The sequence below is a fragment of the Aotus nancymaae genome, unplaced genomic scaffold, assembly GCF_030222135.1.
Source record: "Aotus nancymaae isolate 86718 unplaced genomic scaffold, 86718_ANA_hifiasm-v0.15.2.pri h1tg000039l, whole genome shotgun sequence".
NCBI classification, from domain to species: Eukaryota; Metazoa; Chordata; class Mammalia; order Primates; family Aotidae; genus Aotus; species Aotus nancymaae.
In genome coordinates this window covers 10,079,843-10,102,269 of record NW_026988453.1, presented here as the reverse complement: position 1 = coordinate 10,102,269, position 22,427 = coordinate 10,079,843, and the positions used below count along the sequence as shown (strand labels likewise).

Here is a 22,427-nt window from a genome sequence, read left to right as displayed (position 1 = left end):
CAGATTATAGGTTTAGGGTTTGAAATTAAGGTACATCTGGAAGCCATCATCCTCAGCCAACTAACACAGGAACAGAAAACCAAACACCGCATGTTCTCACTCATAAGTAGGAGCTGAACAATGAGAGCACATGGACACAGGGAGGGGAACATCGCACACCGGGGCTTGTGGGGGGCGGGGGAGGGAGAGCATCAGGACTAATAGCTAACACGTGCGGGGCTTAGTACCTGGGGGCGATGGGTCGATAGGTGCAGCAAACCACCGTGGCACACGTTTACCTATGTAGCAAACCTGCACGTTCTGCACATGTATCCTGGAACCTAAAACAAAAAAAAAGAAAATCCAAATTTGCAAACCAAAAAAAAAAAAAAAAAAAGGAAATAAGCTACATAAAGTAAAGAAAATATGGGGTTTTTTGCTTGCCATTGAAATCTGGGATTGTGCATTAACAACCACAGGTGAGCGAGTGTTAGCTCAAACAAGACCCAGGGCTCTGGCTGCCTTGTGTCCTCCAGGGCTCTGTTCCTCTTTTTCTCCTTCTCCTTCTTGTGTTTGGCCTGTAGGACTCTGTAGGGAGAGCCTGGGTCAGCCCTGCACAGGTAGGATGGGGCAGCATTTCTGTGGGGGATTGCAGTGAGGGATGGGGGCACACGTGTGTGTTTTGGGGTGTGGGCTTCACCTGTGTGTCACAGGACTGCCACGATCATTTGGGGAACACCTGGGAGTCCCAACCAGGTCATGTCTTGGCAACCCCCATGGACTAACTGAGATAGGCAAAGAGGTGCTGCTCCAGCTCCGCGAGTCGGCACCCTCCTTGCTACGGAGAGAGGCCAGGCCCTAACAAGACTCTGAGGTCAGCCATGATCAGGGAAGCCCAGAAGCAGTGAGTCTTTCATGACTCCGGGGAGTGAAAAGGGAAGGACCATGGTCCTGCCAGTTCCCGGAGCACTGGGGCTGGTAAAAGGGGCTTTGCAGGAGGTGTGTAAAGGGTAAGTAACCTAGGGAGTCGGAGAGGGTTCCCGAGCAACTGGGGCTATGAAACCAAGTACTGTGAGAACCGCTCCTGCTGCCTGTGCCCCATCAGATCATGTCAACCTCAAATCAAGCGTTGGCCAGGTTTTTCACAGCTAATATCTGGCTATATCCTCTACCTGCAGATTTGGTATTACCATCCCTCTTTTCCAGATGAAAAGAAATATGAAGGTGACTCGCCTAAGGTCTTGCAGCTAGAAAGTGACAGAACAGCATCTTCACGCTTGACATTCTGTCCCTCATCCTGCAGTTGCAATGATGGAGGATTCCCAAGTAACAGAGTCTCCCCAAGGTCAAAGGAGAGCCAATGGAGCCAGCCAGGAAAGCCAAAACGAAAGGAAAGCCAGGGATCTGTGAAAGTCACGTGGCCCTGGCTGGCCACGGCGCCTTGGGAGGGTGGCCCTTTAAGAGCCCAGGTGTGGGTCAAACACTGAGCAGAGTTTCAGTTTTGGCAGCAGCATCCAGTGCCCTGCCAGCAGCTCCTCGAGAGGCAGGGGTTACTGACTGGCCAGCAGGCTGTGTCTGTGAAATCAGATCAACGGGAGAGAAGGAAGTGGCTACAAGTAAGTGTCACTGCTCTGGGATCTTCAGATGGGATGCTATTTGAAAAGGGCTGGGATGGTGGCTGGGCAATCCCCTCCATTCACAACTCCCAGTCTCCCAGATAATGGGGAGAGAAGGACAAGGGGCAGACTGCGTGACTGTGTGGTCGGGGAGTAAGCGTGCAGATCCCAGTGGGCCAAGTAGGGACACACGTGTGTGGAAGGCCCCCCCCCCGTCCTTTTCTGAGAAATATCAGCATGTGGGAAGGGGCCTCTGTGGTGAGCATATGCAGCTGTACTCTCTCAGCTTGGTCTGTCCCCGGATTTCCTAAATCCTCATAGTGATCACCTGTGTGGCCTTAGGCAAGCCACCTAACCTCTCTGAGTTCCAGTTTCTTAATCTGTAAAACAAGGATAGAAATAACACCTATCATTCAGGCTCAATGTGGGTTCAAATGAGAAAATATGTGTGAAATAGCTTTGTAACCTCTAGAGTGAAATAGGGATTGTTTCACATTTTTCAGTTTAATTAGTCAAGGATTTCTCGAACACCGGACAGACCTGGAATCAGATAATGCACATAAAGTCTGGCACCCAGCAAGTCCTCTTCCAGTCTCTGAGGTTTCCCACTGTGGCTTTGTGCTGAAGGCATGTTCAGCTCCTTTTTCTCATTTTCCAAGAAGCTCTGAAATCCTTTCCAAGTCCACCTAGCTTTGCTCTAGCACATTCCTGCCACGGGAGACATCAATGTGTGTCATCACATCATCCTGCTCTTGCTAGAGGTAGAGAAACTGAGGTCCTCACAGGGCCACTGAGTGAGGTGGGGCTGAGCCCCTAAAGACACAGGCAGCATGGTCAGCTCCCGCTGCTCCTCCTGGCTCTGCAGTCAGCAGATCTCAGACGTGGGCCACCCCTCCCTTTGCCCATCCTGACAGCATCCCAAGCCAGCTGTCAAACCGCCCCACACAACGGCAGCAGCTGGTCAAGCTCCGTCCCGTCCCCAACCTCCAGTTCCCTTGTACAACTGCCACGGTGCCTGGAGCCATCGAAGCTGCTCCTATTTTGTGCGATCACCTTCCCCCTTCACTAGGAGAATTATATGCTCCTTAACATCTGGATGGCAATTTCAGGGGTTTGGGTAGAAGCCAGTTGTCTGGTGGCTTTCCAGAGGCAGATGTGGAATTCTCTCTCCATCCTTCTCCCCGCTCCTGAATGTGCTAAGGTAGCAGAAAGAACACTGAGCCTGCAGTCAGGAAAGCAACTCTCTCTGTCTATCTCCTGGGGCCTCTAGACCTCTGTGGTTTTATTAATAAAACGTGGGGTCACACAGGCTTCCATTTGGTACACCCACTTGCCCAGAGCTTTCACAGCTTCCTCTCATCCTCCCCTGATAGAAACGAGGAGGTAGGCAGGGTTGGTTTTGTGATACCATTCCCTAGTTTATCTGAGTGGTGTAAAGTCGCCCAGCAAGTTTGAATCATGATGTTTTGGTACAGCCATTTTGATATGGTCATGAGGATATTTTGATATCACTTAAAAAGCAAACTATCTAACTTAAAAAATTATTACCTATGCATTGCGCTCAGCAGAGACCCTCCATCTACGTCTTGCCCTCTCTCTGGAGGGGCTGGGGCTGGAGTCCTAGCATCACTGGCATCAACACGTGCGGTGGAGTGGAAAGGGGCTTTGGCATCAACATGCCTGGTTATAGGCATGGTTATTTACATAGCCTACATGAGGTAGGTGCTAAATAAACAGCAGCTAATATTCTCCAGGAAGAAATTTCTCTGCTGGCACCTACCCCTGGGTCCAGGTGTCTCTTTATTTTTTGAGACGGAGTCTTGCTCTGTCAGCCATGCTGGAGCACAGTGGGGCCATCTTGGCTCACTGCAACCTCTGCCTCCCAGGTTCAAGTGATTATCTTGCCTTGGCCTCCCGAGTAGCTGGGATTACAGATGTGCGCTACCACGCTGGGCTAACTTTTGCATTTTTAGTAGAGACGGGTTTCACCATGTTGGTCAGGCTGGTCTCGAACTCCTGACCTCGTGATGCACCCACCTCGGCCACCCAAAGAGCTGGGATTACAGGCGTGAGCCACCGTGCCTGGCCACAGGTGTCTCTTTATAAGAATCACCTTTTCTGTGAAAGGCAGAGAGAGGAGAACTGAACAATTGTCTTCTCTAAGATTGGATATCCTGCTCCTTCCTCTCTCCACTGCTTCCTTTCAATAGCGAGACCCTCCGAGGTATAGCAGAGTGGCTAAAGGCCTATGCTGTGGATCCAGAATCCCATCGAAGTCACTTGCCAATTGTGCAACCTGGGGCGAATGTCTTACTTCTCTGTGCCTCAATTATCTCACTCATGGAATGGGATTGCCCGTTTTCTCCTACCTCCTAGGGTGGCTGTAAAAATTAAACACATTAACACATGTAAGGCCCCTGGAAAGGACTTGGTGTACATTCTTCTAGCCTAGCCCATAGTGCCTGTCTCCTCTCTTACCCACATGGGTCCAACCTAACTAGCTCACTCTCTATATTCAAAGGATGCCCAGCAAGCAGACTTCTACTCTCCTGTCAAGCCCAGGGGAACTTTCTTCCCCTGAAAAAGAGGGAAACCTGAGATTAGATGGACAAAGGTTTGAACTCTACACAATGAGGCCTGAATGCAGTCACTTTAATTGAATAGGAGCTAGTTAAATACATTTTATAAAAAGAAAAACTATTCTTCAGCACAGCTGACACTCCTGCCCCAATCCAACTGTGGGGACATATGTTACACATATGTTGGGACACTACGTTAGTAAATGAAAATGATCTAGCACATCCTAGCCTCAGCAGTGAAAAAAACAACTGCTAGTTTAAAGAGGAGAAAAACGTGCCCTCATGCATAATATAGTATCATACACAAAACCTGATAAAGCAGGCCCCTCTGTTCATTCAAAGAGTGATAATGAGGTAGTGACCTCAAATTCCAATTCTGCAGTGGGTCTTGGGATCAGGAATCCCTATAACCCTTAGATATCCCACCTGTGACATGAAGATAACAATATCTGTCTCTTGGGTTGTTGTGCTGATGGATGAAGTCACACAGGTAAAGAACCTAGCAAAGCATTTGGCACATAGCAGGTGCCCAACGTTATGTTCTTTTTCTTCCTTCTTTAAGCAAATCCTTTTAATCTAGCCCCAGCCACCCCGGGGGGTTCTCTCTGAGATTTACATCCCCCAAGTTTGGAAGAAAGTCTCTGGTTTTGAGAGAAAGCGGTCTCCAGTGATTCTGAAAGCTCAGGGTCCTTTCAGCTGCTATTAGAGAAATTGTGCTTCAAGTTTTAGCTTTGGGCAAAGAAGTGCTCCTGTTCCCCAGAGCAAGGGTGTCCTCTCCTGCCGATCATCTCCTCTAGGACTGGACTGTGTGCACCCCAGGGAGGTTGCTGTCTGCTAGGCCTGCCTGTGCATGCCTGATGCTCTCATCCCTGGCTTGAGACTGTGCAGAGGGTAATGGATGCACACACATGTCCCCTCTCTACACAAACATGCACAGCCACCAAACATGTCACAACATGAGAAGTCTGGGATGGAGGTCAGGATCCTCACCTTGGAGAAGTTGGCACCTGACTCTGCAACCCAGGGCAAGTCCAGAGGAGGGCTGCATCCCCCAGCTCAGCTTGTGGGAAGACCACTCCTGTCTCACAGAAATACTAGAAAGCTTGCTTATCTAGAGGTAAGGACAGGAACAAGAACCAAGGCTGGCTGCTGCTGGTGTGGGTTCTTAAAAGCAGGCAGCATTTTGTCCTCCCACCTGTGACTGCACCAACCCTGTGCCAGCACAAGCGGCAAATGGTAGACCCCTCAGGACTTTGCAGCCAGCCCATCCCAACCATTCCCGAGACTTCCAGGCCTCCTGAAAGCCATTCCCACCTGGCAGCATCTCTCATGCCAGCCTGGAGTGCCCACTCAGATGATGATACCTCAGCCAGCGTCCCCAGAGCACTTCCACGCTGGAGCTGACTGGCATTTGGCTAAGGCCCCACTCCACAGGTTAATCATTGACCTGGTGAGAAAGGTCTGGGGCAATTACCAGACTCAAGAGAGCCTCAGCGTTGCCATCTGACACCCATATCTGTTCCCACTCCCTCCCCTTGCACTTCCAAAGAACTGCAGACACAAAATACCTTTATCTTCACAAGGAAATAAAAGGTTCCTTGCTGGGAAATTCCCCTGCAGCAAAGAAATAATCAAGATAAACAACTCTATTGCCTTTGGCTCAGGCTGGTGAAGGGACTCTGGGAGCAGGAGCAGGGGCCAGGGTGGTGTGGGAGGTCTGGGAGTTAATGCCCAGCTTCCTCCTGCTTACAGCGTCCTTATCTTTATGGACACTCATTACTGCCCAAGCTTATGATCATTTAACACTCTCTTTGTCAAGACAACTCCAAAGTTTAAAGTCTGTCAAAGTCTGGGAAAGTGGGGACTCCTCTCTCCTCTAGGCTATAGTTGGGGTCTTGATGACAGCTGCTGTCAGGTGGGCCCCCGGGACCCTCAACTCTCCCCAGCCCTGGGCTGCATCCACGTGGTCCACATGGGTTGCTCCATCTGAGTGGTCTTATCTTCGATTCTTCATCTTTGTCTGCCAGGCCTTACCAGGGAGGATTGCAAGACCCTGACACCTATGCTTTTAATGCCAATCCCATAATCGAGTCACTGGGAAAACATAGCCTATCATTCAGTATCTCAAGATCTCCACGTTCTTATCCATAAAATGGTTGTGATTATACCTGTCTGTCTTATTTCTAGGGAACATATAAGGCTCATATGAAATAACGTAAATGATAGATAGTGCTTTCGTAAGTAACAGGATCTCTACAAATAACACGAATAAGTATAAGGTAAAAGCATGCTGTTGTATTTGGGGTGTGATACAGTACAGTGGAGAGGTTAAGCACACGGACTTTGCAGTCAGACAAAGCTGGGCCTAAATCTTCCCCGACCCCTATTCTGTGTACCCACACACACTTAACCCCCGGGTGCCGTTGAGGAAAGTACTTAGCCTTTAAGCCTTCATTTCCTCCCCTATGAAAGTGGGTAAGAATACTAACCTTATAGGACTGATGTCAAGCCTATATGAGATAATACACATAAATTATTCCACACAGTGGCCTGGGACAGGATAAGAGAGCAATCAATGGGGTTAGGACCATCATCATTACATTTACAGCCTTAATAACCATTACACCTCCTCTGTGGGTCTCAGTTTCCTCATCTGAACACACCATGAAATATGTCAGCCCGCTTCACCTCCCAGGGATATGGGGGGGCAGCTGAAACAGAAAGATGGGGCCACATATTGGTAGGAACCGATCACCCGGCGAGCCATCCCTGAGCTCTTACGGTGTGCCTGGGACCGTGCCTCATGGGCAGGGAAAAAGAACAAATGACAGAATATCTCTATCCCAACGGAACTTGCAGCTTAATTGAGAAGGCAAAAGCTACTTATAACTATTAAGGAAATATAAGCATTGAAGGATGATAAGAATGAGTTGTCATGAAAAAGGTGGAGGCTCTGATTCATTCCACAGGATTTATGTCAGTTGCTGGAGATACAAAGCCGAACAGGTGTCACAGAAACTCTAAGGTCGACTAGCCTTGGAAGACAAGGGGAGCTTCATCTTGTGGTTATCGTTTTTCAGCACTGCACACGAGAAGTCGGCCCGAGCCGTGCGGCAGCTAGGCGTCACCAGCAATGCTGCTCTTTGCGCTCACCTGCCTGCTGGTGGCCTTCCCAGGTGCGTCTGCCAGGTCCCAACTCCCCAAGCTCTACCCCTCCAGCCTGCCCCACTCCAGGGCTCCCTCCCTGGGGACACTAAAGTCAGACTCATCCGCAGGGATGTCCCTCTCAAAATGGGCACCCCCTTTGAGGAAGAGTTACACAGAGACAATGCTGAAAGGCCATGTCTGTGAGCCTTGGAAATGGGGGACAGGAATGGCGCTTCCTATTCTCAAAGCCAGGGGTCTCCTCTCTGAGAATAACAAAGAATGTGATTTCAACCAAGCATCTCTATCCACTGTGGAATCCGAGGGAAGTCACTTATTCTTCCTGGCTCTCAATATTTTTATCTGGGAAAAAAAAGAAAAGAAAATCATCGACGAAGTGTTTTCAGAAATGTAAGGAAATAACACGTGGCAAGTGCAAGCACGTAACACCCTACAAAAGCGGTGTTCTTGTTTTAACAAACAAGGGATGGCTGGATGCAGTGGCTCACAGCTATAATCCCAGCACTTCGGGAAGCCAAGACTGGTGGATTGCTTGAGATTGGGAGTTCGAGACCAGCCTAGCCAACATGGAGACACCTTGTCTCTACTAAATAAAAACAAAAATTAGCCAGCATGCACCTATAGTCCCAGCTACTTGGGAGGCTAAGGCATGAGAATCACTTGAACCTGGGAAGCGCAGGTTGCAGTGAGCCGAGATTGAGCCACTGGATGCCAGCCTGGGCGACACAGAGAGACTCTGTCTCAAAAAAAATAAAAAATAAAAAACAAGGGATATGATAAATTTGTCATTCCCTTGTCCTTGAAATGGGTATCATTAATGAATTACAAGTAAAATTTAATCATGATTAAAGCAGTCACTTTATTTAATCTCAGCAATTTTCCAGCTATAATATACGATAAATTATCAACAGAGGGCCTACGTATCGGGTAGAAAACCACATCTCCTCAGGGTGGGTTATCTGGAACAGGCTTTACCTCCTAAGGGCCTCAGAAAGCCTCTCTCTTCTGTACCCACAGCCGTATCCACGAAGAGTCCCATATTTGGTCCCCAGGAGGTGAGTAGTGTGGAAGGTAACTCAGTGTCCATCACGTGCTACTATCCACCCACCTCTGTCAACCGGCACACCCGGAAGTACTGGTGCCGGCAGGGAGCCAGCGGCCGCTGCATAACCCTCATCTCCTCGGAGGGCTACGTCTCCAACAGCTACACAGGCAGGGCTAACCTCACCAACTTCCCGGAGAACGGCACATTTGTGGTGAACATCGCCCAGCTGAGCCGGGATGACTCTGGGCGCTACAAGTGTGGTCTGGGCATCAACAGCCGAGGCCTGTCCTTTGATGTCAGCCTGGAGGTCAGCCGGGGTAAGGATCCAGCCTCCTTGGGCTTCTGGGCGAAGGTTAGAGGGAATTCTCTAAGGTGCATGAAGAGCTGGAGGAGGATCTTCCTGACAAGGGTGCATAGACCGGCGGGAGGTCAGCAGGCTCCTCTCTCCCCAGACGAAGACTTCTTAGAACAAGAGAAGGAGACAGATAGGGCCTACCTGGGGGTGATGAGTGAACCTTTCTAGGACTTGGTGGCCTATAACATTTTGGGCTTTCTGGAGACCCCAGCTTAGAAAGGTATGAATAGGACAAGCTTTCTTGCGTTTGCTACAGATAGAAAGGGAAATCTGACATCAGCCTAAGGAGATAGAAAAAGCAGGGGGAGATTTATAGGGATCCTTAAATTCCCATCATTAATGCACCTTTCCATCAATGTTTGGGCCACCAGATGGCTTCCTGTAAAATGCGTATATATTTTTTAACACGGGAACCTTAGTTCTTCAGTGTTATCAGGGTAAATTAGATTGTTAGTTCCTGACCAAACACCAAGATCCTGAAGGGATGGGTTGCGAACAAGCCTTTTCTAGTTGGAGAAAGAGAAAAAAAAAAAAAAGCTCTTTCTGAAAGGGTTTAACAATGAGGCTATTGTAGACCATCAAGAGCAACTCAAAAGAGAGGTCTTAAGGGAGGAAAGAAATTTAGAGGGACTCCCAAAGTTACGTTTGGCTCCTTTGGAATATGTATACTATTGTCTGTGGACTAAACGAAGAGGTCATTTAGGTGGGGATAAAGTCTCAAAACCACAGAATCTTAAAAGGTGAAGAGAGCTTAGAGTTCACCCTATCCAGATGCCTAGAAGAACGTGCAGATGATGAGTATGCAGCCTCTGACTAAGCACTTTAGCAGAAACTCACTGCTCCATGAGACAGCCCATTCCACATTTAGACTACGTAATGTTGAGAAACTTTTATTGTAGTGCATTGAAATCCATCACCCTGGGTTTACATTCATTCTGTTCATTTCAACGCACATCGATTTGGCTACCTGCTACCCAAAGGCATTGTGCTTGTCACAGCAGAGGGGTCAAACATGAGAAAAACATGTCCCTGCCCTCAAGGAACTTCCAGTCCATGGAGAGCATAATCAACCATATGCCAGATTGGATGTAATAAGTGATGCAGATGCATGAAGAAAGCACAGGGCAGGGAGAGATTCATGTCGGCCGGGGAGGTTTTCACGGAGGAGACAGCTGTCAAGCTGGGCCTCGGAAGACATATTCTGACAGTGTTTCTCTGGGAAGGAGGACATTCCAGGTTATAAGCCCACCCACACCCTAACTGGGAATAGAAAATAGTCCCATGTTGCAAGAAATTAGAATCACAGCTTTCCCCACCCTGCACCCCTCATCCTGCAGATCCTGGGCTCCTAAATGACACTGAAGTCTACACAGTGGATGTGGGCAGAACAGTGACCATCAACTGCCCTTTCAAGTCTGAGGATGCTCAGAAGAAAAAGTCCCTTTACAAGATGATAGACCAGACCCCTGTGCTGGTCATTGACTCTACCCCGTATGTGAGTCCCGACTATAGGGACAGAATACACCTTGATATTCATGGTACTGGCCAGTTAATGTTCACCGTCGTCATCAACCAACTCAGGCTCAGCGATGCGGGGATGTATGTCTGCCAGGCCGGGGCTGATTCCAGGGCTGACAAGAATGTTGACCTCCAAGTGCTAGCGCCCGAGCCCGAGCTGGTTTATGGAGACCTGAGGGGCTCAGTGACCTTCAACTGTGCCCTGGGCCCTGAGGTGGCAAACTTGCCCAAATTTCTGTGCCGGGTGAGCAATGGGGAACACTGTGACGTTCTCATCAACACCCTGGGGAACAGGGCTCCAGCCTATGAGGGCAGGATCCTGCTCAGCCCCAAGGACAAGAATGGCTTATTGAGTGTGCTGATCACGGGCCTGAGGAAGGAGGATGCAGGACGCTACCTGTGCGGAGCCCACCCAGATGGTCAGCTGCAGGAAGGCTGGCCCATCCAGGCCTGGCAGCTCTTCGTCAATGAGGGTAAGACCCTAGAGAGGGAGGGAGAGGAGGTGGGGCAGTCTCGCAGGTGAGAGCCCAGCTCAGCTCCCTGTGAGTCCATTCATCAATAGTCATCAGTCAGCTGACAGCATCCACTCACTGACCAGTCTCGAACTGGAGGCTGTGTGGGCTGCTGCAGAGGACAGCAAGAAAAAGCAGCCTCTGCCTGGTGGTAGCTCCTAATTACTCTTCTGTTATCAAAGTCCTTTTGATGGCTCTCACTGCTTAACAAGTAAGCGGTGAGTAATGCTCCTGACTGAGCGTTAGGATAGTCTAAGGACTTATTACACTGTGTTTCAGGGTGGTGGTGGCAGGCTCTGCATGGGTCCTCTGTCCCCTCCCCTGGCCCCTGAACAAGATGGGAAAAGATTGGCTTATCTAGGTCTCAGTGATAAGCCCCACCCTGCACCCCTCATCCCTCACATTCAGATGGGAAAAGATTGGCTTATCCTAGTCTCAATGTGTTCCAACTGGAGTGCCCCAGCTTCTAAATGTTTCACTCCGACATCTCATAGGGTTATTTGTCAATCAGAACCATCTGGCCCACTCAGCCCTACTCTAGCAAGCCATCAGCACAGTGAAAGAATTAAATCCCAGCTCCTTCGCTCCCAGAGCACTCTGCACAGAACTGCCCTTGTGAGAAGTAGCAAACCGTTACTTGCAGTTCTGTGCTTGCGACTTCTCTTTAAGGGACTTATGTTCCCTGCACGTCCTGTCCATATCCAGCTCCAGGTCCTCACCAGGTCCCCCTGTATCTTTGGTCACGCGGGTTCTCTCTGGACCTCAGCGGCAGCTGCCTGGAGAATGGCTGTCCTCTTTGAGATGCCCCTTGGGGCCCCAACAATTAAGGTCACCTGTGCTATGTAGTTTGTATTCTATATCATACCATTCTAAATATATTTTCTTGATTTGGAAATGATCCATTTGGCCACTTTTGTAGAAGAGACTAATAAAAAGACAAAAACTTATACAGAGGGAGACTTCGTAAGAAGCCACAGGAGAAGAGCTGATATTCTTCCCTTTGACTCCTTCCATTCTCTGCTCAGAATAAGGTGGGAAAGAACGACATTTCCGGGCCGATTGGGGAGACTCCGTGTCCCCAGAGTCTGGCCCCGGTGGCTCCAGCTGCAGACTCTGTGACATTAGGAAAGTTCCTTTTCATTTTCTGAGGAGGGTAGGGTGATGCGTGTAAACTTCACTCCCCATCCTGGCTGAAACCCCAGGGCAAAAGACTTCTCAGGCCACGCAAGGCTCTTCCTGAGTGGCCGTCCTCCCATCCCATCTCTGTCTGTGCTTCCAGAGTCCACAATTCCCCGCAGCCCCACTGTGGTGAAGGGGGTGGTAGGAGGCTCTGTGGCCGTGGTCTGCCCCTACAACCCTAAGGAAAGCAAAAGCATCAAGTACTGGTGTCGCTGGGAAGGGGCCCGGAACGGCCACTGCCCCCTGCTGGTGGAGAGCGACGGCCTGGTTCAGGAGCAGTACGAGGGCCGGCTCGCCCTGCACCAGGAGCCCGGCAACGGCACCTACACTGTCATCCTCAACCAGCTCACCAGCCAGGACGCCGGCTTCTACTGGTGTCTGACCAACGGCGATACTCGCTGGAGGACCACTGTGGAGATCAAGATTATCGAAGGTAAGAGCTGAACGGGGAGGGAGAAAGCTCTAAGACCTCTCCAGCCAGCAGCCGCATCCCCAGCCACTCCTCCTCCTCTCTCACCTGCCTCCACGCTGATGGGCCCGACCTCAGGAGGGAGCCCCCTGTCCAGAGGTCACATTTGTATACCTGTAACACACACCCTACACTCGGAATACCAAACATGGTACCTCCTGCTAGTGAGAGCAGGATCTCTTTCACAGTGTGCAGGCGTCAGCTGAAGTCGAGGACTGCAGATAGCTCTTTGTATTGAGTCTAGAAGAGAAGGAAGAGTGAGGAAAGCAAACTGAAGTCCATGTGAAAGAATCCATGGGCCATGGTAGACTCTGGATTGACCATGGTGCTCATCAATAATAATTATTACCTAGACCACAATTGCATTGTTTATATGGTCAGAAAACATACTAATTTCTAATGCTGTCCAAAGAGGAAATGTAGACTAAGCATGCTGGTGCATGCCTGTAATCCCAGAACTTTGGGAGGCCAAGACAGGAGGATCACTTGAGCCCAGGAGATGGAGGCTGCAGTGAGCAATGATTGCACCACTACCCTCCAGCTTGGGTGACACAGAGAGAGACCCTGTCTCAAAAATATATATATATAAAGAAGACTCATGGAAAAATGTTCCCACCAGTCACTTCCCTGCAGCATCTCCAAGTACCAAATTCTGTGCCTATTTCTACCTCTCTCCCTCCTCCAGGAGAACCAAACCTCAAGGTACCAGGGGATGTCACGGCTGTGGTGGGAGAGAGTCTCAAGCTCCTCTGCCACTTCCCATGCAAATTCTACTCGTACGAGAAATACTGGTGCAAGTGGAGTAACAAGGGTTGCCAGGCCCTGCCCAGCCAAGATGAAGGCCCCAGCCAGGCCCTCGTGAACTGTGACCAGAACAGCCGGGTCGTCTCCCTGACCCTGAACCCAGTGACCAAGGCGGACGAAGGCTGGTACTGGTGTGGAGTGAAGCAGGACCACTCCTACGGAGAGACTGCAGCCGTCTATGTGGCAGTTGAAGAGAAGAAGGTGGCAGGTGAGTCTCCAAGGGCAGGGCCTGTGCCCCCCAGACCCAGAGGCAGGACTTCCTGAAGGCCCCTGACTGAGAGCTTCTCAATCAGTGCTGGCCCCCTATGTTTGGCTGTCAGAGGCTGAAAGTGAGTGGGGAAGGGAGGGGACATTTAGGTCCTATATAGCCTCATTGAGCCCTTCAAAAGGGGCATCTCAAATAAACATACCAACTAAGCAGAAATAGTGGGTTTGCTATTTAACCTCGGCATTAAGACAAGTCCCAGCTGAAGGTGGTGGCTCACACCTGTAATCCCAGCACTTTGGGAGGCCAAGGTAGGCAGATCACTTGAGGTCAGAAGTTCAAGACCGGCCTGGCCAACATGGAGAAACCTCGTCTCTACTAAAAATACAAAAATTAGCCAGGCATGATGACACACGCCTGTAATCCCAGATACTTGGGAGGCCGAGGCATGGGAACTGCTCGAACCCGGGACGCGTGGGGTTGCAGTGAACTGAGATTGCACCACTGCACTTTAGCCTAGGCGACAGAGCTAGACTCCATCTCAAAAAAAAAAAAAAAAGAAACCAAGTTTAATAGTTGTCATTTAAGGCCAAATTGAAATCTCTTCTCTGTAAATATTCTTCCGTGCATAGAATAATATGCATACATCACTGTCATATGCAATACGTTCATCCTCCTTCCCCTTGCCAAAGCTTGCCCTCGAAAGAAGGCCAGATACCTTCATTTACAAGGTCTGATCAAGAAAATTAGGCAACTCATCTAGTAAGTTTGCATTTCAAGCCCTCTTTTAAAATTTCACATGAATTGTTTTATCCCTAATAAGGGTATTTTGTAATCCCTCAAGAAATCCTATTGTGTCTGGACCCTGCTTGTGGGACTCACTGAGGGGGCCCATCCTCAGGCTACCACTAGGGGGCAGCACTATTGCAGCCAACTGCAGCCAGGAAGCCTGGAGAGCCGTGAAAGTCTCCCTGGCCTAAGTGATGGGTCAGCCTTTATGCACAGATGATCTAATACACAAAGCCTTGAAGGTCCCCACCATACTTTTGTTAGTAATGGGGCAGAGATCATCTGTGACAGCTGACGAAGGCCATCGCGGCTCTGTTTCTAATGTCATCCTGGGTCCTACCCCAATAGCCTTGAGATCGAACCCTGATCCTGTGATTCCTCATGAAGTCTCCCCAGACTCCTTCACCTCAAAGAGTAAGAGCATGCGGGAAAAAACCACGACCCAGGCCCATCTTCCCTTTTGCAGGGTCCCGTGATGCCAGCCCAGCGAAAGTAGATGCTGCCCCTGATGAGAAGGTGCTGGAGTCTGGCGTCCAGGAGATTGAGAACAAAGCCGTTCAGGATCCCAGGCTTTTTGCAGAGGAAAAGGCGGTGGCAGACACAGGAGATCAAGCCGGTGGGAGCAGAGCATCTGTGGATTCCAGCAGGTGAGGAAGGATTCAAGGCTCCCCACTCGGAGAACACCCCAGAGCTGAGGACCTGAGGTTGGGCCACCAAGTCCAAGGAGGAAAGCCTGTTTGTCTCTTGAGCACTGGGGCAGCCCTTACGACCTCTGCTTATATGTGGGAGGGTCCTGTGGCACCCTCTGCCCTCTCCCATGGCTGAGGAGGTGTTTACAATGCAGTTCCATCTTCCAGGCCTGGGATGCAACAAGACCCAGTGCTTGCCTTTGCCAGTCTGGGAAGCCTTCTTAGGAGAACAGAGCTAAGGAGCTGCATCAGCAGGATGGGGTGGATAAATCTGGGAGGAAAAAGTAGCCGAGCCAACCTTGTCAGCACTTCCTTGGGCCCCCAGCTCTCCCTTCCAGGGATGAACTAACGTAAGTCTTCTTTCAGCTCTGAGGAACAAGGCGGGAGCTCCAGAGTGCTGGTGTCCACCCTGGTGCCCCTGGGCCTGGTGCTGGCACTGGGAGCCGTGGCCGTAGGGGTGGCCAGAGCCCGGCACAGGAAGAACGTGGGTGAGTCCCTGGGATACTCCCTGCCTCACACCTCCAACCCTAGCCCTCGGTCCTGAATCATCCACCCATAGAGGAGGCTGTGTTGTCTCTTCCTTTTCATGGGCTAAAACAAAGGATCCCGAGAAAGCAGGGTGGGCAAAGAGAAACCACACATACTCAAAATTTAAATTCTGAGCTGCTGTCCAAATACTATCTTTGGAAAATCATCTCCAATTACCCATGGTCTAAGTTCAGAGGCAGAGCTGCCAGGAAGAGGAGATCGGGTTTTGGGAGACCCTGGGCTTGGACTAGTTGGTTAACTAATGAGCTGTGTGACTTTGGGGCATCTTTATGGCATGCCTCGGTTTCCTCATGGGTCAAGACCAGGGTGATAATTGCCACCTTGCAGGGCTGATGTGAGGACCAAGGGAGATGCTGTGCGTTGAAAGTTCCCAGAGTGACAAAGATCAGGGATTATCAAGTCTTGATGACCCAGGAAAAGGGACTAGGAAGGATCCTTTCCATCCGCCTGGGCCACAGTCAGAGGTGTGCTACCTCAGCTGTCCCGCGGAGCTGCAGCAGATCCGCCCAGCCTGGCCTTCTAGGCCCCAGCCCCTGTCCCTACACCAACTCCTCTTCCTCCTGTACAGACCGAGTTTCGATTAGAAGCTACAGGACAGACATTAGCATGTCAGACTTTGAGAACTCCAGGGAATTTGGAGCCAACGACAACATGGGAGCCTCCTCCATCACTCAGGAGACATCACTCGGAGGAAAAGATGGTATGGCCCCCACTCAAGAGAATGCTCAGCCCCTGGGGAGAGCAAGAATTGGCCCCACGTCGGGGTTGGGAAAAGGAGGCTAGTAAGGGCTAACCTATCCCGTCTCTTCACACAGGGTTCGTTGCCACCACTGAGAACACCACGGAGACCAAGGAACCCAAGAAGGCAAAAAGGGTGAGGAGGAAGAAGGAAGCCCCACTATGTGACAAGGAAATGCAGCATGAGGGACTGCAGTTAGACTTCAGGAAGAACTACCTCAACATGTGGGCTGATCCCAGAATAGGGAGGATGGTGTAAATAGTCCTCAGGACCTTTGAGGAAGAGTTATATCTTACTGGTTGTGGGATGCAGATGTGGGTGAGGCCCAGGAAGGAGTGAGCTGCATGATTAGGCTGTAAACCTGCAGGAGGGAGGCAGGCGGGAGATGTGGAAAGCAGGCGCATAAAAGATGGCATCGCAGGTGGGAAGCTCCCATGCTGGATGCTGCTGATGAAATGCATGCTCTTCCTGGGCTGGGGGACCCGAGGACCTTGGGCCACACATCCCCCCTTGAGGGTTTGCTCAGGACCAGCCTTTTGCCTGGGCCTAGGAGATGTGGGCAGTTTGAGGCTAGCAGCCCCACCAGAGGCAACTCCTGCCTTTGGGTGCCATATTACCATTCCCTCCAGCTTCCCTAGGACTCAGGGCACCCAGAAAATACCATCTCGTGCCTCTAATCGCGAGGCAATAGTTGTTTTGTTTTGTTTATCATATCTACCTTTTCTTGAAACGGCTCTGGCATTTACAAAGTTAGAACGAGTTATTCCTGGAGACAGTCTACCCCTTAGCTTCGCGGTGCCAAAAAGCTACCTCTCTGGGCTGGGAGAGAAAGGAAAACATAAGCCACCGTGGTTGACACCCTGGATTGTGTGGGCACAGCTTCCGGGGACGGGCCCAGGCAACCGGGGTGGTTCCACTCCACGTGTCATGAGGAGGTAGTGAGACAGAGGGAGATATTTTTAGAGGCGGCAACTTTCCGTTTCTCAAAATGGGTCCTTCTTGGTGAGCATGGGGGCTGGGATGAGAACGGTGGGCCCCACCGGCTTGTGTTACTTGGGTCAAGATCATGAATTCAGGACACTGAGTACCTCCCCCTCCCGACTCCACCCACTGAGCCAGCGCCCCCAACACTGACGCCCCTCCTGTTGTCCCTTAGTCATCCAAGGAGGAAGCCGAGATGGTCTACAGAGACTTCCTGCTGCAGTCGAGCGCGGTGGCCGCTGAGGCCCAGGACGGCCCCCGGGAAGCTTAGATGGTGCCGCCGCCTGCTCCCTGCACCCATGACAATCACCTTCGGAATCATGTCGATCCTGGGGCCCTCAGCTCCCGGGGACCCCACTGCCTGCTCTCACACCTGCCTAGGTTTTCCTGCTGTCCTCAGAGGCGTGCTGGTCCTCTCCTCAGTGACATCGACGCCTGGCCTAATTGTTCCTATCAGGGGTGAGGGTGGCGTGAGGAGGTCCCACTTGTAGCTTCTTTCTGTTGAGAGAACCTCAGTTATGGAGGAGAATAGAGAGGTCCTCAGGTGTCCCTTGAAGGAAGAGGGACCAGGGTGGCAGAAAGGAGAGACATGTAGTGTCTCTCTGCACCCTTATCATGGGATGGCAACAGAATTTTTCCCTCCACTCCATTCCTCCCTCCCGTCCTTCCTCTCTTCTTCTTTCCTTCCATCAAAAGATATATTTGAATATGTACTAGAGTCCAAGCGCTCTGCTGGAGGCTGGAACAAGTGTGCCACCAATCCCGCTCACAGCCTTTCTGAGGACACCAGTGAAAGAAGCCTCAGCTCCTCTTGGCGAATTTACACTCACTGAGTCTTAACTTCTCACCAGGTGTGCTCACCTCTGCCTCCGTTGGGAGATGTCATGAAATATCTCGAGTCCTAAGGCCCTAGGTGTCATGTATGAAGGAAATACATACAGGTCATTATAAACCCACATTCTTACTATCTCACGTGAGAAAATTGAGGTTTGGAGGAGTGAGGCGTTTTGTTTTCCTTTTTTTCTCTCTTTCTTTCTTTCCTTCTTTCTTTTTTTTTTTTTTTGAGACATAGTCTCACTGTGTCACCCAGGCTGGAGTGCAGTGGCATGATCTCAGCTCACTGCTGCAACCTCCGCCTTTTGGGCTCAAGTGATTCTCATGCCTCAGCCTCCTGAGTAGCTGGGACTGCATACATACGCCACCATGTCTGGCTAATTTTTTGTATTTTTTTTAATAGAGACAGGGTTTCGCCGTGTTGACCAGGCTGGTCTTGAACTCTTGGCCTCAAGTGATCTGCCCGCCTCAGCCTCTCCAAGGGCTGGGATTACAGGCATGAGCCACTGCGCCCAGCCCTGAAGTGTTTTTCTAAAGGGCTCTTAGTGAGATAAACTAAATTTGACGTTTCCTGTTCTGGGCCAGGGATCTCTCTGCAAGAGTGGAGGTACAGTTTTAGAATAAGGAGGAGGAGGAAGAAGAGAAAATACAAAGAAAGGAGACTGATCTTTCCCAGACCCCACCTGAGGGAAGACAACCCTATCCGTTTCTGTCACTCACATGGACCTAAGATACAAGAACAGCCAAACCCTCACAACCCCTGATGTTTCAAGAGTTCCAAGTTGAAGGGAAGCAAAGAAATGTCTGATGGTGCCACAGAGGGGCAGCTCTCCAGAAAGCTAAAATTTAGTTTCTTTTTCCCTCTGATTTCTGTACTTCAGCCAGCCTACAAGCTGATACTTGCTAACAAATCAGAAATATGACAATGAATAATTAAAGACTGTGATTGCCACCAAGGAGGCTCAGATTATATTTGTCCCCAATACCTTCTGTCTCCCAGATGGCCCCTTCAGAGCCCTTCTTTTTCTTTTCTTTTCTTTTCTTTTTTTGACAGGGCACTCTGTTGCCCAGGCTGGAGTGCAGTGGTGCAATCATGACTCACTGCAGCCTCGGCCTTTGGGCTCAAGTGATTCTCCCACCTCAGCCTCCAGAGAAGCTGGTGGCACCTGCCACCACACTGGCTAACTTTGTGTGCTTTTTTGTAGAGACAGAATCTCGCCATGTTGCCAGGCGGGTCTCGAATTCCTGGGCTTCATTGATCCTCCCACCTCCGCCTCCCACAGCGCTGGGAACCCAAGCGTGAGCCGCTGCATCCTGCTGCCTTTTGCTTTGGTCCCACTTTTAGGCACCCCGGGACCCCCTTGTCTGTTCAGATCATTCCTAAGTTCTGGTGCAAAACCATGTCATATCCTATAAGGACTGTCCAAGCTGTCTGTTGGCAGCCAGCCCCCCATCTCACCCCTAGACTCTGCCACAGGGCTTGTGTGTGGAGAGTTCCCTCTGCGAGCGTTCCCCCCAGTCTACCAGCCAGCATGATGGGAACCTTTGCTTCCACTCAGGCCTTGCACATAATGCCGAGGCTGCTACGAGCGTCCCGAGCCTACCCTTTCCCGGGACTCAGCCTTCAGTCCTCTTTCGGTTTCCCCTCCAGCCCCACTAATTACAGTACTCAGTCTCAGCTCCCAGGCCCTGACCTGGGTCAGAGCCTTGGGCTTCTATCCAGCCCGAAGAGGGGGCATCAGGAATGTTTATTTCTCTTTGTGATGGGGATGCATCGCTTCTGGAATGACACCAAAGCGTTCCAGGAGAATCAAAATGACAAGGTGTGTCAGAACCTACCAGTGTCTTACCCCTCCAGGAAGCTGTTCTCTGACTCACCAAAGGGCCGTGTGTATGGTAGAGAATTAAAATGCAACTTCTGTTATCAGTGCCAATAACCAGCGAGCCAGTCCTGAGCTCATGCCACCCATCCCAGTCCCTAGAAGCAAAGGTCAAGAAATGTCACTAAAGCCAAAGGCGATCTTATATTGTTCCTAAGTGATATTGTCAGTACCGTCCAAAGTCCATCTGCCCCCACATGTAGCATGAGAAACCCTTTTAAAGAAGGAAGCTTGTCCTTAGGTTCCAGTGGACATGGGTTTGGAGGGGATATGCTTCAGCTCAGTACAAGGCAGTGACGATCAACTGCAGGACTGATGGTGATAAACCAGTTAATTAGCAATGGTCCATGGCTCCGAGCATTCAAGGAACTAGTTAAACATTTGATGACAAGGAAATCTTCCCCAAAATTCTTGAATTATCTTAATTTTTATTATTTTTTAAAGTCCAATATGTAAAGATAGGACTATTATTAAGGCCCAACAGGAGTATTATTAAGGCCCAACGATTATTAATGCTCAACCACTGTGGGGCCCAACAGTGGTTAGGAAGTTTTTTGTTTGTTTATAGAGACAGGGTCTTGTTTGTTGCCCAGGCTGGTCTGGAACTCCCGGCCTCAAGCAATCCTTCCGCCTCTGCCTCTTAAAGCACAGGGACTGCAGACGTGAGCCACCGCATCCAGCCAGGAAGTCGTTGATAGCAAATGATTTTGTTCTGTAAAGCTAAAAATAGATCCCTGATTTCGATTTTTCCAAGACTCAAGACATGACATTTCTCCCAAGAACATTAAACAGCAGCGAGAGGAATGGACTGTGCTGTGGTCTATGAAACTGGTCCCCCAGGCAGAGAAATAAGTTGAGTTTCCCACCATCACCCCTGGCTTTCCTAAAATAATGATCTCTACTAGGGAGTCTGTGCCACGAAAATAAGAGATCATCTCAAAAAGGCTACATGTCTAAGTGGACAGTGGACAGGCTGAGAAGCAAGCCGTGAGGCTGAGACCGAAGGCCTCAGCAGGCCGTGAAGCAAAGCAGGCATAGAAGAGGCATCATAGAGCAGGCAGAGAGTAGGAACCAAGCAGGTCTGGTGTGTCTCTTCCAAGGCTGATTCTTATTTTGGGGGGTTGTTTTGTTTTGTTTTTGAGATGGAGTCTTGCTTTGTTTCCCAGGCTGGAGTGCAGTGGCACAACCTCGGTTCACTGCAACCTCTGCCTCCTGAGTTCAAGCGATTCTCCTGCCTCAGTCTCCTGAGTAGCTGGGATTACAGGTGCACCCACCATGCCTGGCTAATTTTTGTAGTTTTTTAGTAAACATGGGGTTTTCCCATGTTGCCCAAGTTAGTCTCAACTTCCTGACCTTGTGATCCGCCCACCTCTGCCTCCCAAAGTATTGGGATTACAGGTGGGAAACACCGCGCCTGGCTGATTCTTAAAAGGGCAGCCAAGCTGCTCTCCCCAGAGCCAAAAACCTTTGTCCTAGATACCGGGACATGAATAGTCTAAAACCCAGGTTTTTGCTGTTATGTCACATAGAAGTTGATCCAAAAGCTTGGAGTTTTAACCTCAGAACTCCAATAGGAATATGGCCGTAGTCAGGAAAGAAATCTTAGTCACCAAAATTCCACCATTTCTTATTTTTTAAAAAGTTACAAATAGGCTTATTGTTGTAAAGGGGAATGCTCAAAGGCCCTACTCCTGTGGAGTGGCTCGCTCTGGGACAGGCAAGCCTGGGGTCCTGTGGTGCTGGGAAGGCCGGGACTGCAGAGTGCCTGCGTCAGGTACCTCTCCCTGGGGCGGGGGCTTGTTCTCGTTGAGTCCACCAGACAAGGAGATTCTTGTGGTCATTGCAGAGAACAGCGTTGGGTCATGGAGAGGACCACCTGAGGATGGAGGCCCTCAATTTGGGAAGGCCCAGGAAAGGGCCCTTCTAACCCGGCCATGAGGAGGTTAAAGTAGAGAAATGCAATAACCAGGCAGAACCCAGATAACCTCTGCCAGTGGGGGTGGCTCATCTCCACTGCACTCCGACTGGATCACAGGCCGTGTGGAGTCCCTTGTAACACTGGCCTCATGTGATCCTCACAACAGCCTGATGGGAAATGTTCTTCTTAGCCCATCTGTGACATAGGGGGGATGGCAGAGCCTAAGCTGAAAGCTCATCACGGAGAGTGAATGAATCCACAGAAAGGTCTTACAGTTTCCAGTGTCGCTCACATTATTTATTCTCTCCACCCGGCTGTTGGGGGGCTGTGAATGTTTTCCGTCAGGTTCACGCCTTCTGGCCCCTAGAGGCTGCTGGGCCATTGGCTCCCCTGCCCCAGGGTGTGCTCCAGCCTGGCAGACACTCTCCACACACTCACACACACAAGCACACACCACACACTCCACAGAGCACACACACACAGCCACGCACCACACATTCACACACATTCCTACTACACAGAGCACCATGGCAGCCCTGTGAGTCAGAAAGGAGAAATCGAATTCAGACAAGAAAAAAAGAGAAGAAGGTAAGGATGTAACAATCGTAAACTTCACAATTTC

At 50.3% G+C, this 22,427-nt stretch overlaps 1 protein-coding gene across 1 annotated transcript; it reads left to right on the top strand.

The window, feature by feature from the left end:
• The first annotated feature begins 1,466 nt into the window (after positions 1-1,466).
• Positions 1,467-18,963, top strand: PIGR (polymeric immunoglobulin receptor). The gene is made up of 11 exons (XM_021677317.2): positions 1,467-1,595; positions 7,255-7,350; positions 8,357-8,701; positions 10,077-10,730; positions 12,049-12,381; positions 13,103-13,429; positions 14,682-14,862; positions 15,271-15,392; positions 16,022-16,153; positions 16,269-16,327; positions 17,349-18,963. Exons 2-11 carry the CDS (start codon positions 7,308-7,310, stop codon positions 17,442-17,444), a joined length of 2,292 nt encoding a protein of 763 aa, XP_021532992.2. The 5' UTR covers positions 1,467-1,595; positions 7,255-7,307; the 3' UTR covers positions 17,445-18,963.
• Positions 18,964-22,427: the final 3,464 nt, after the last annotated feature.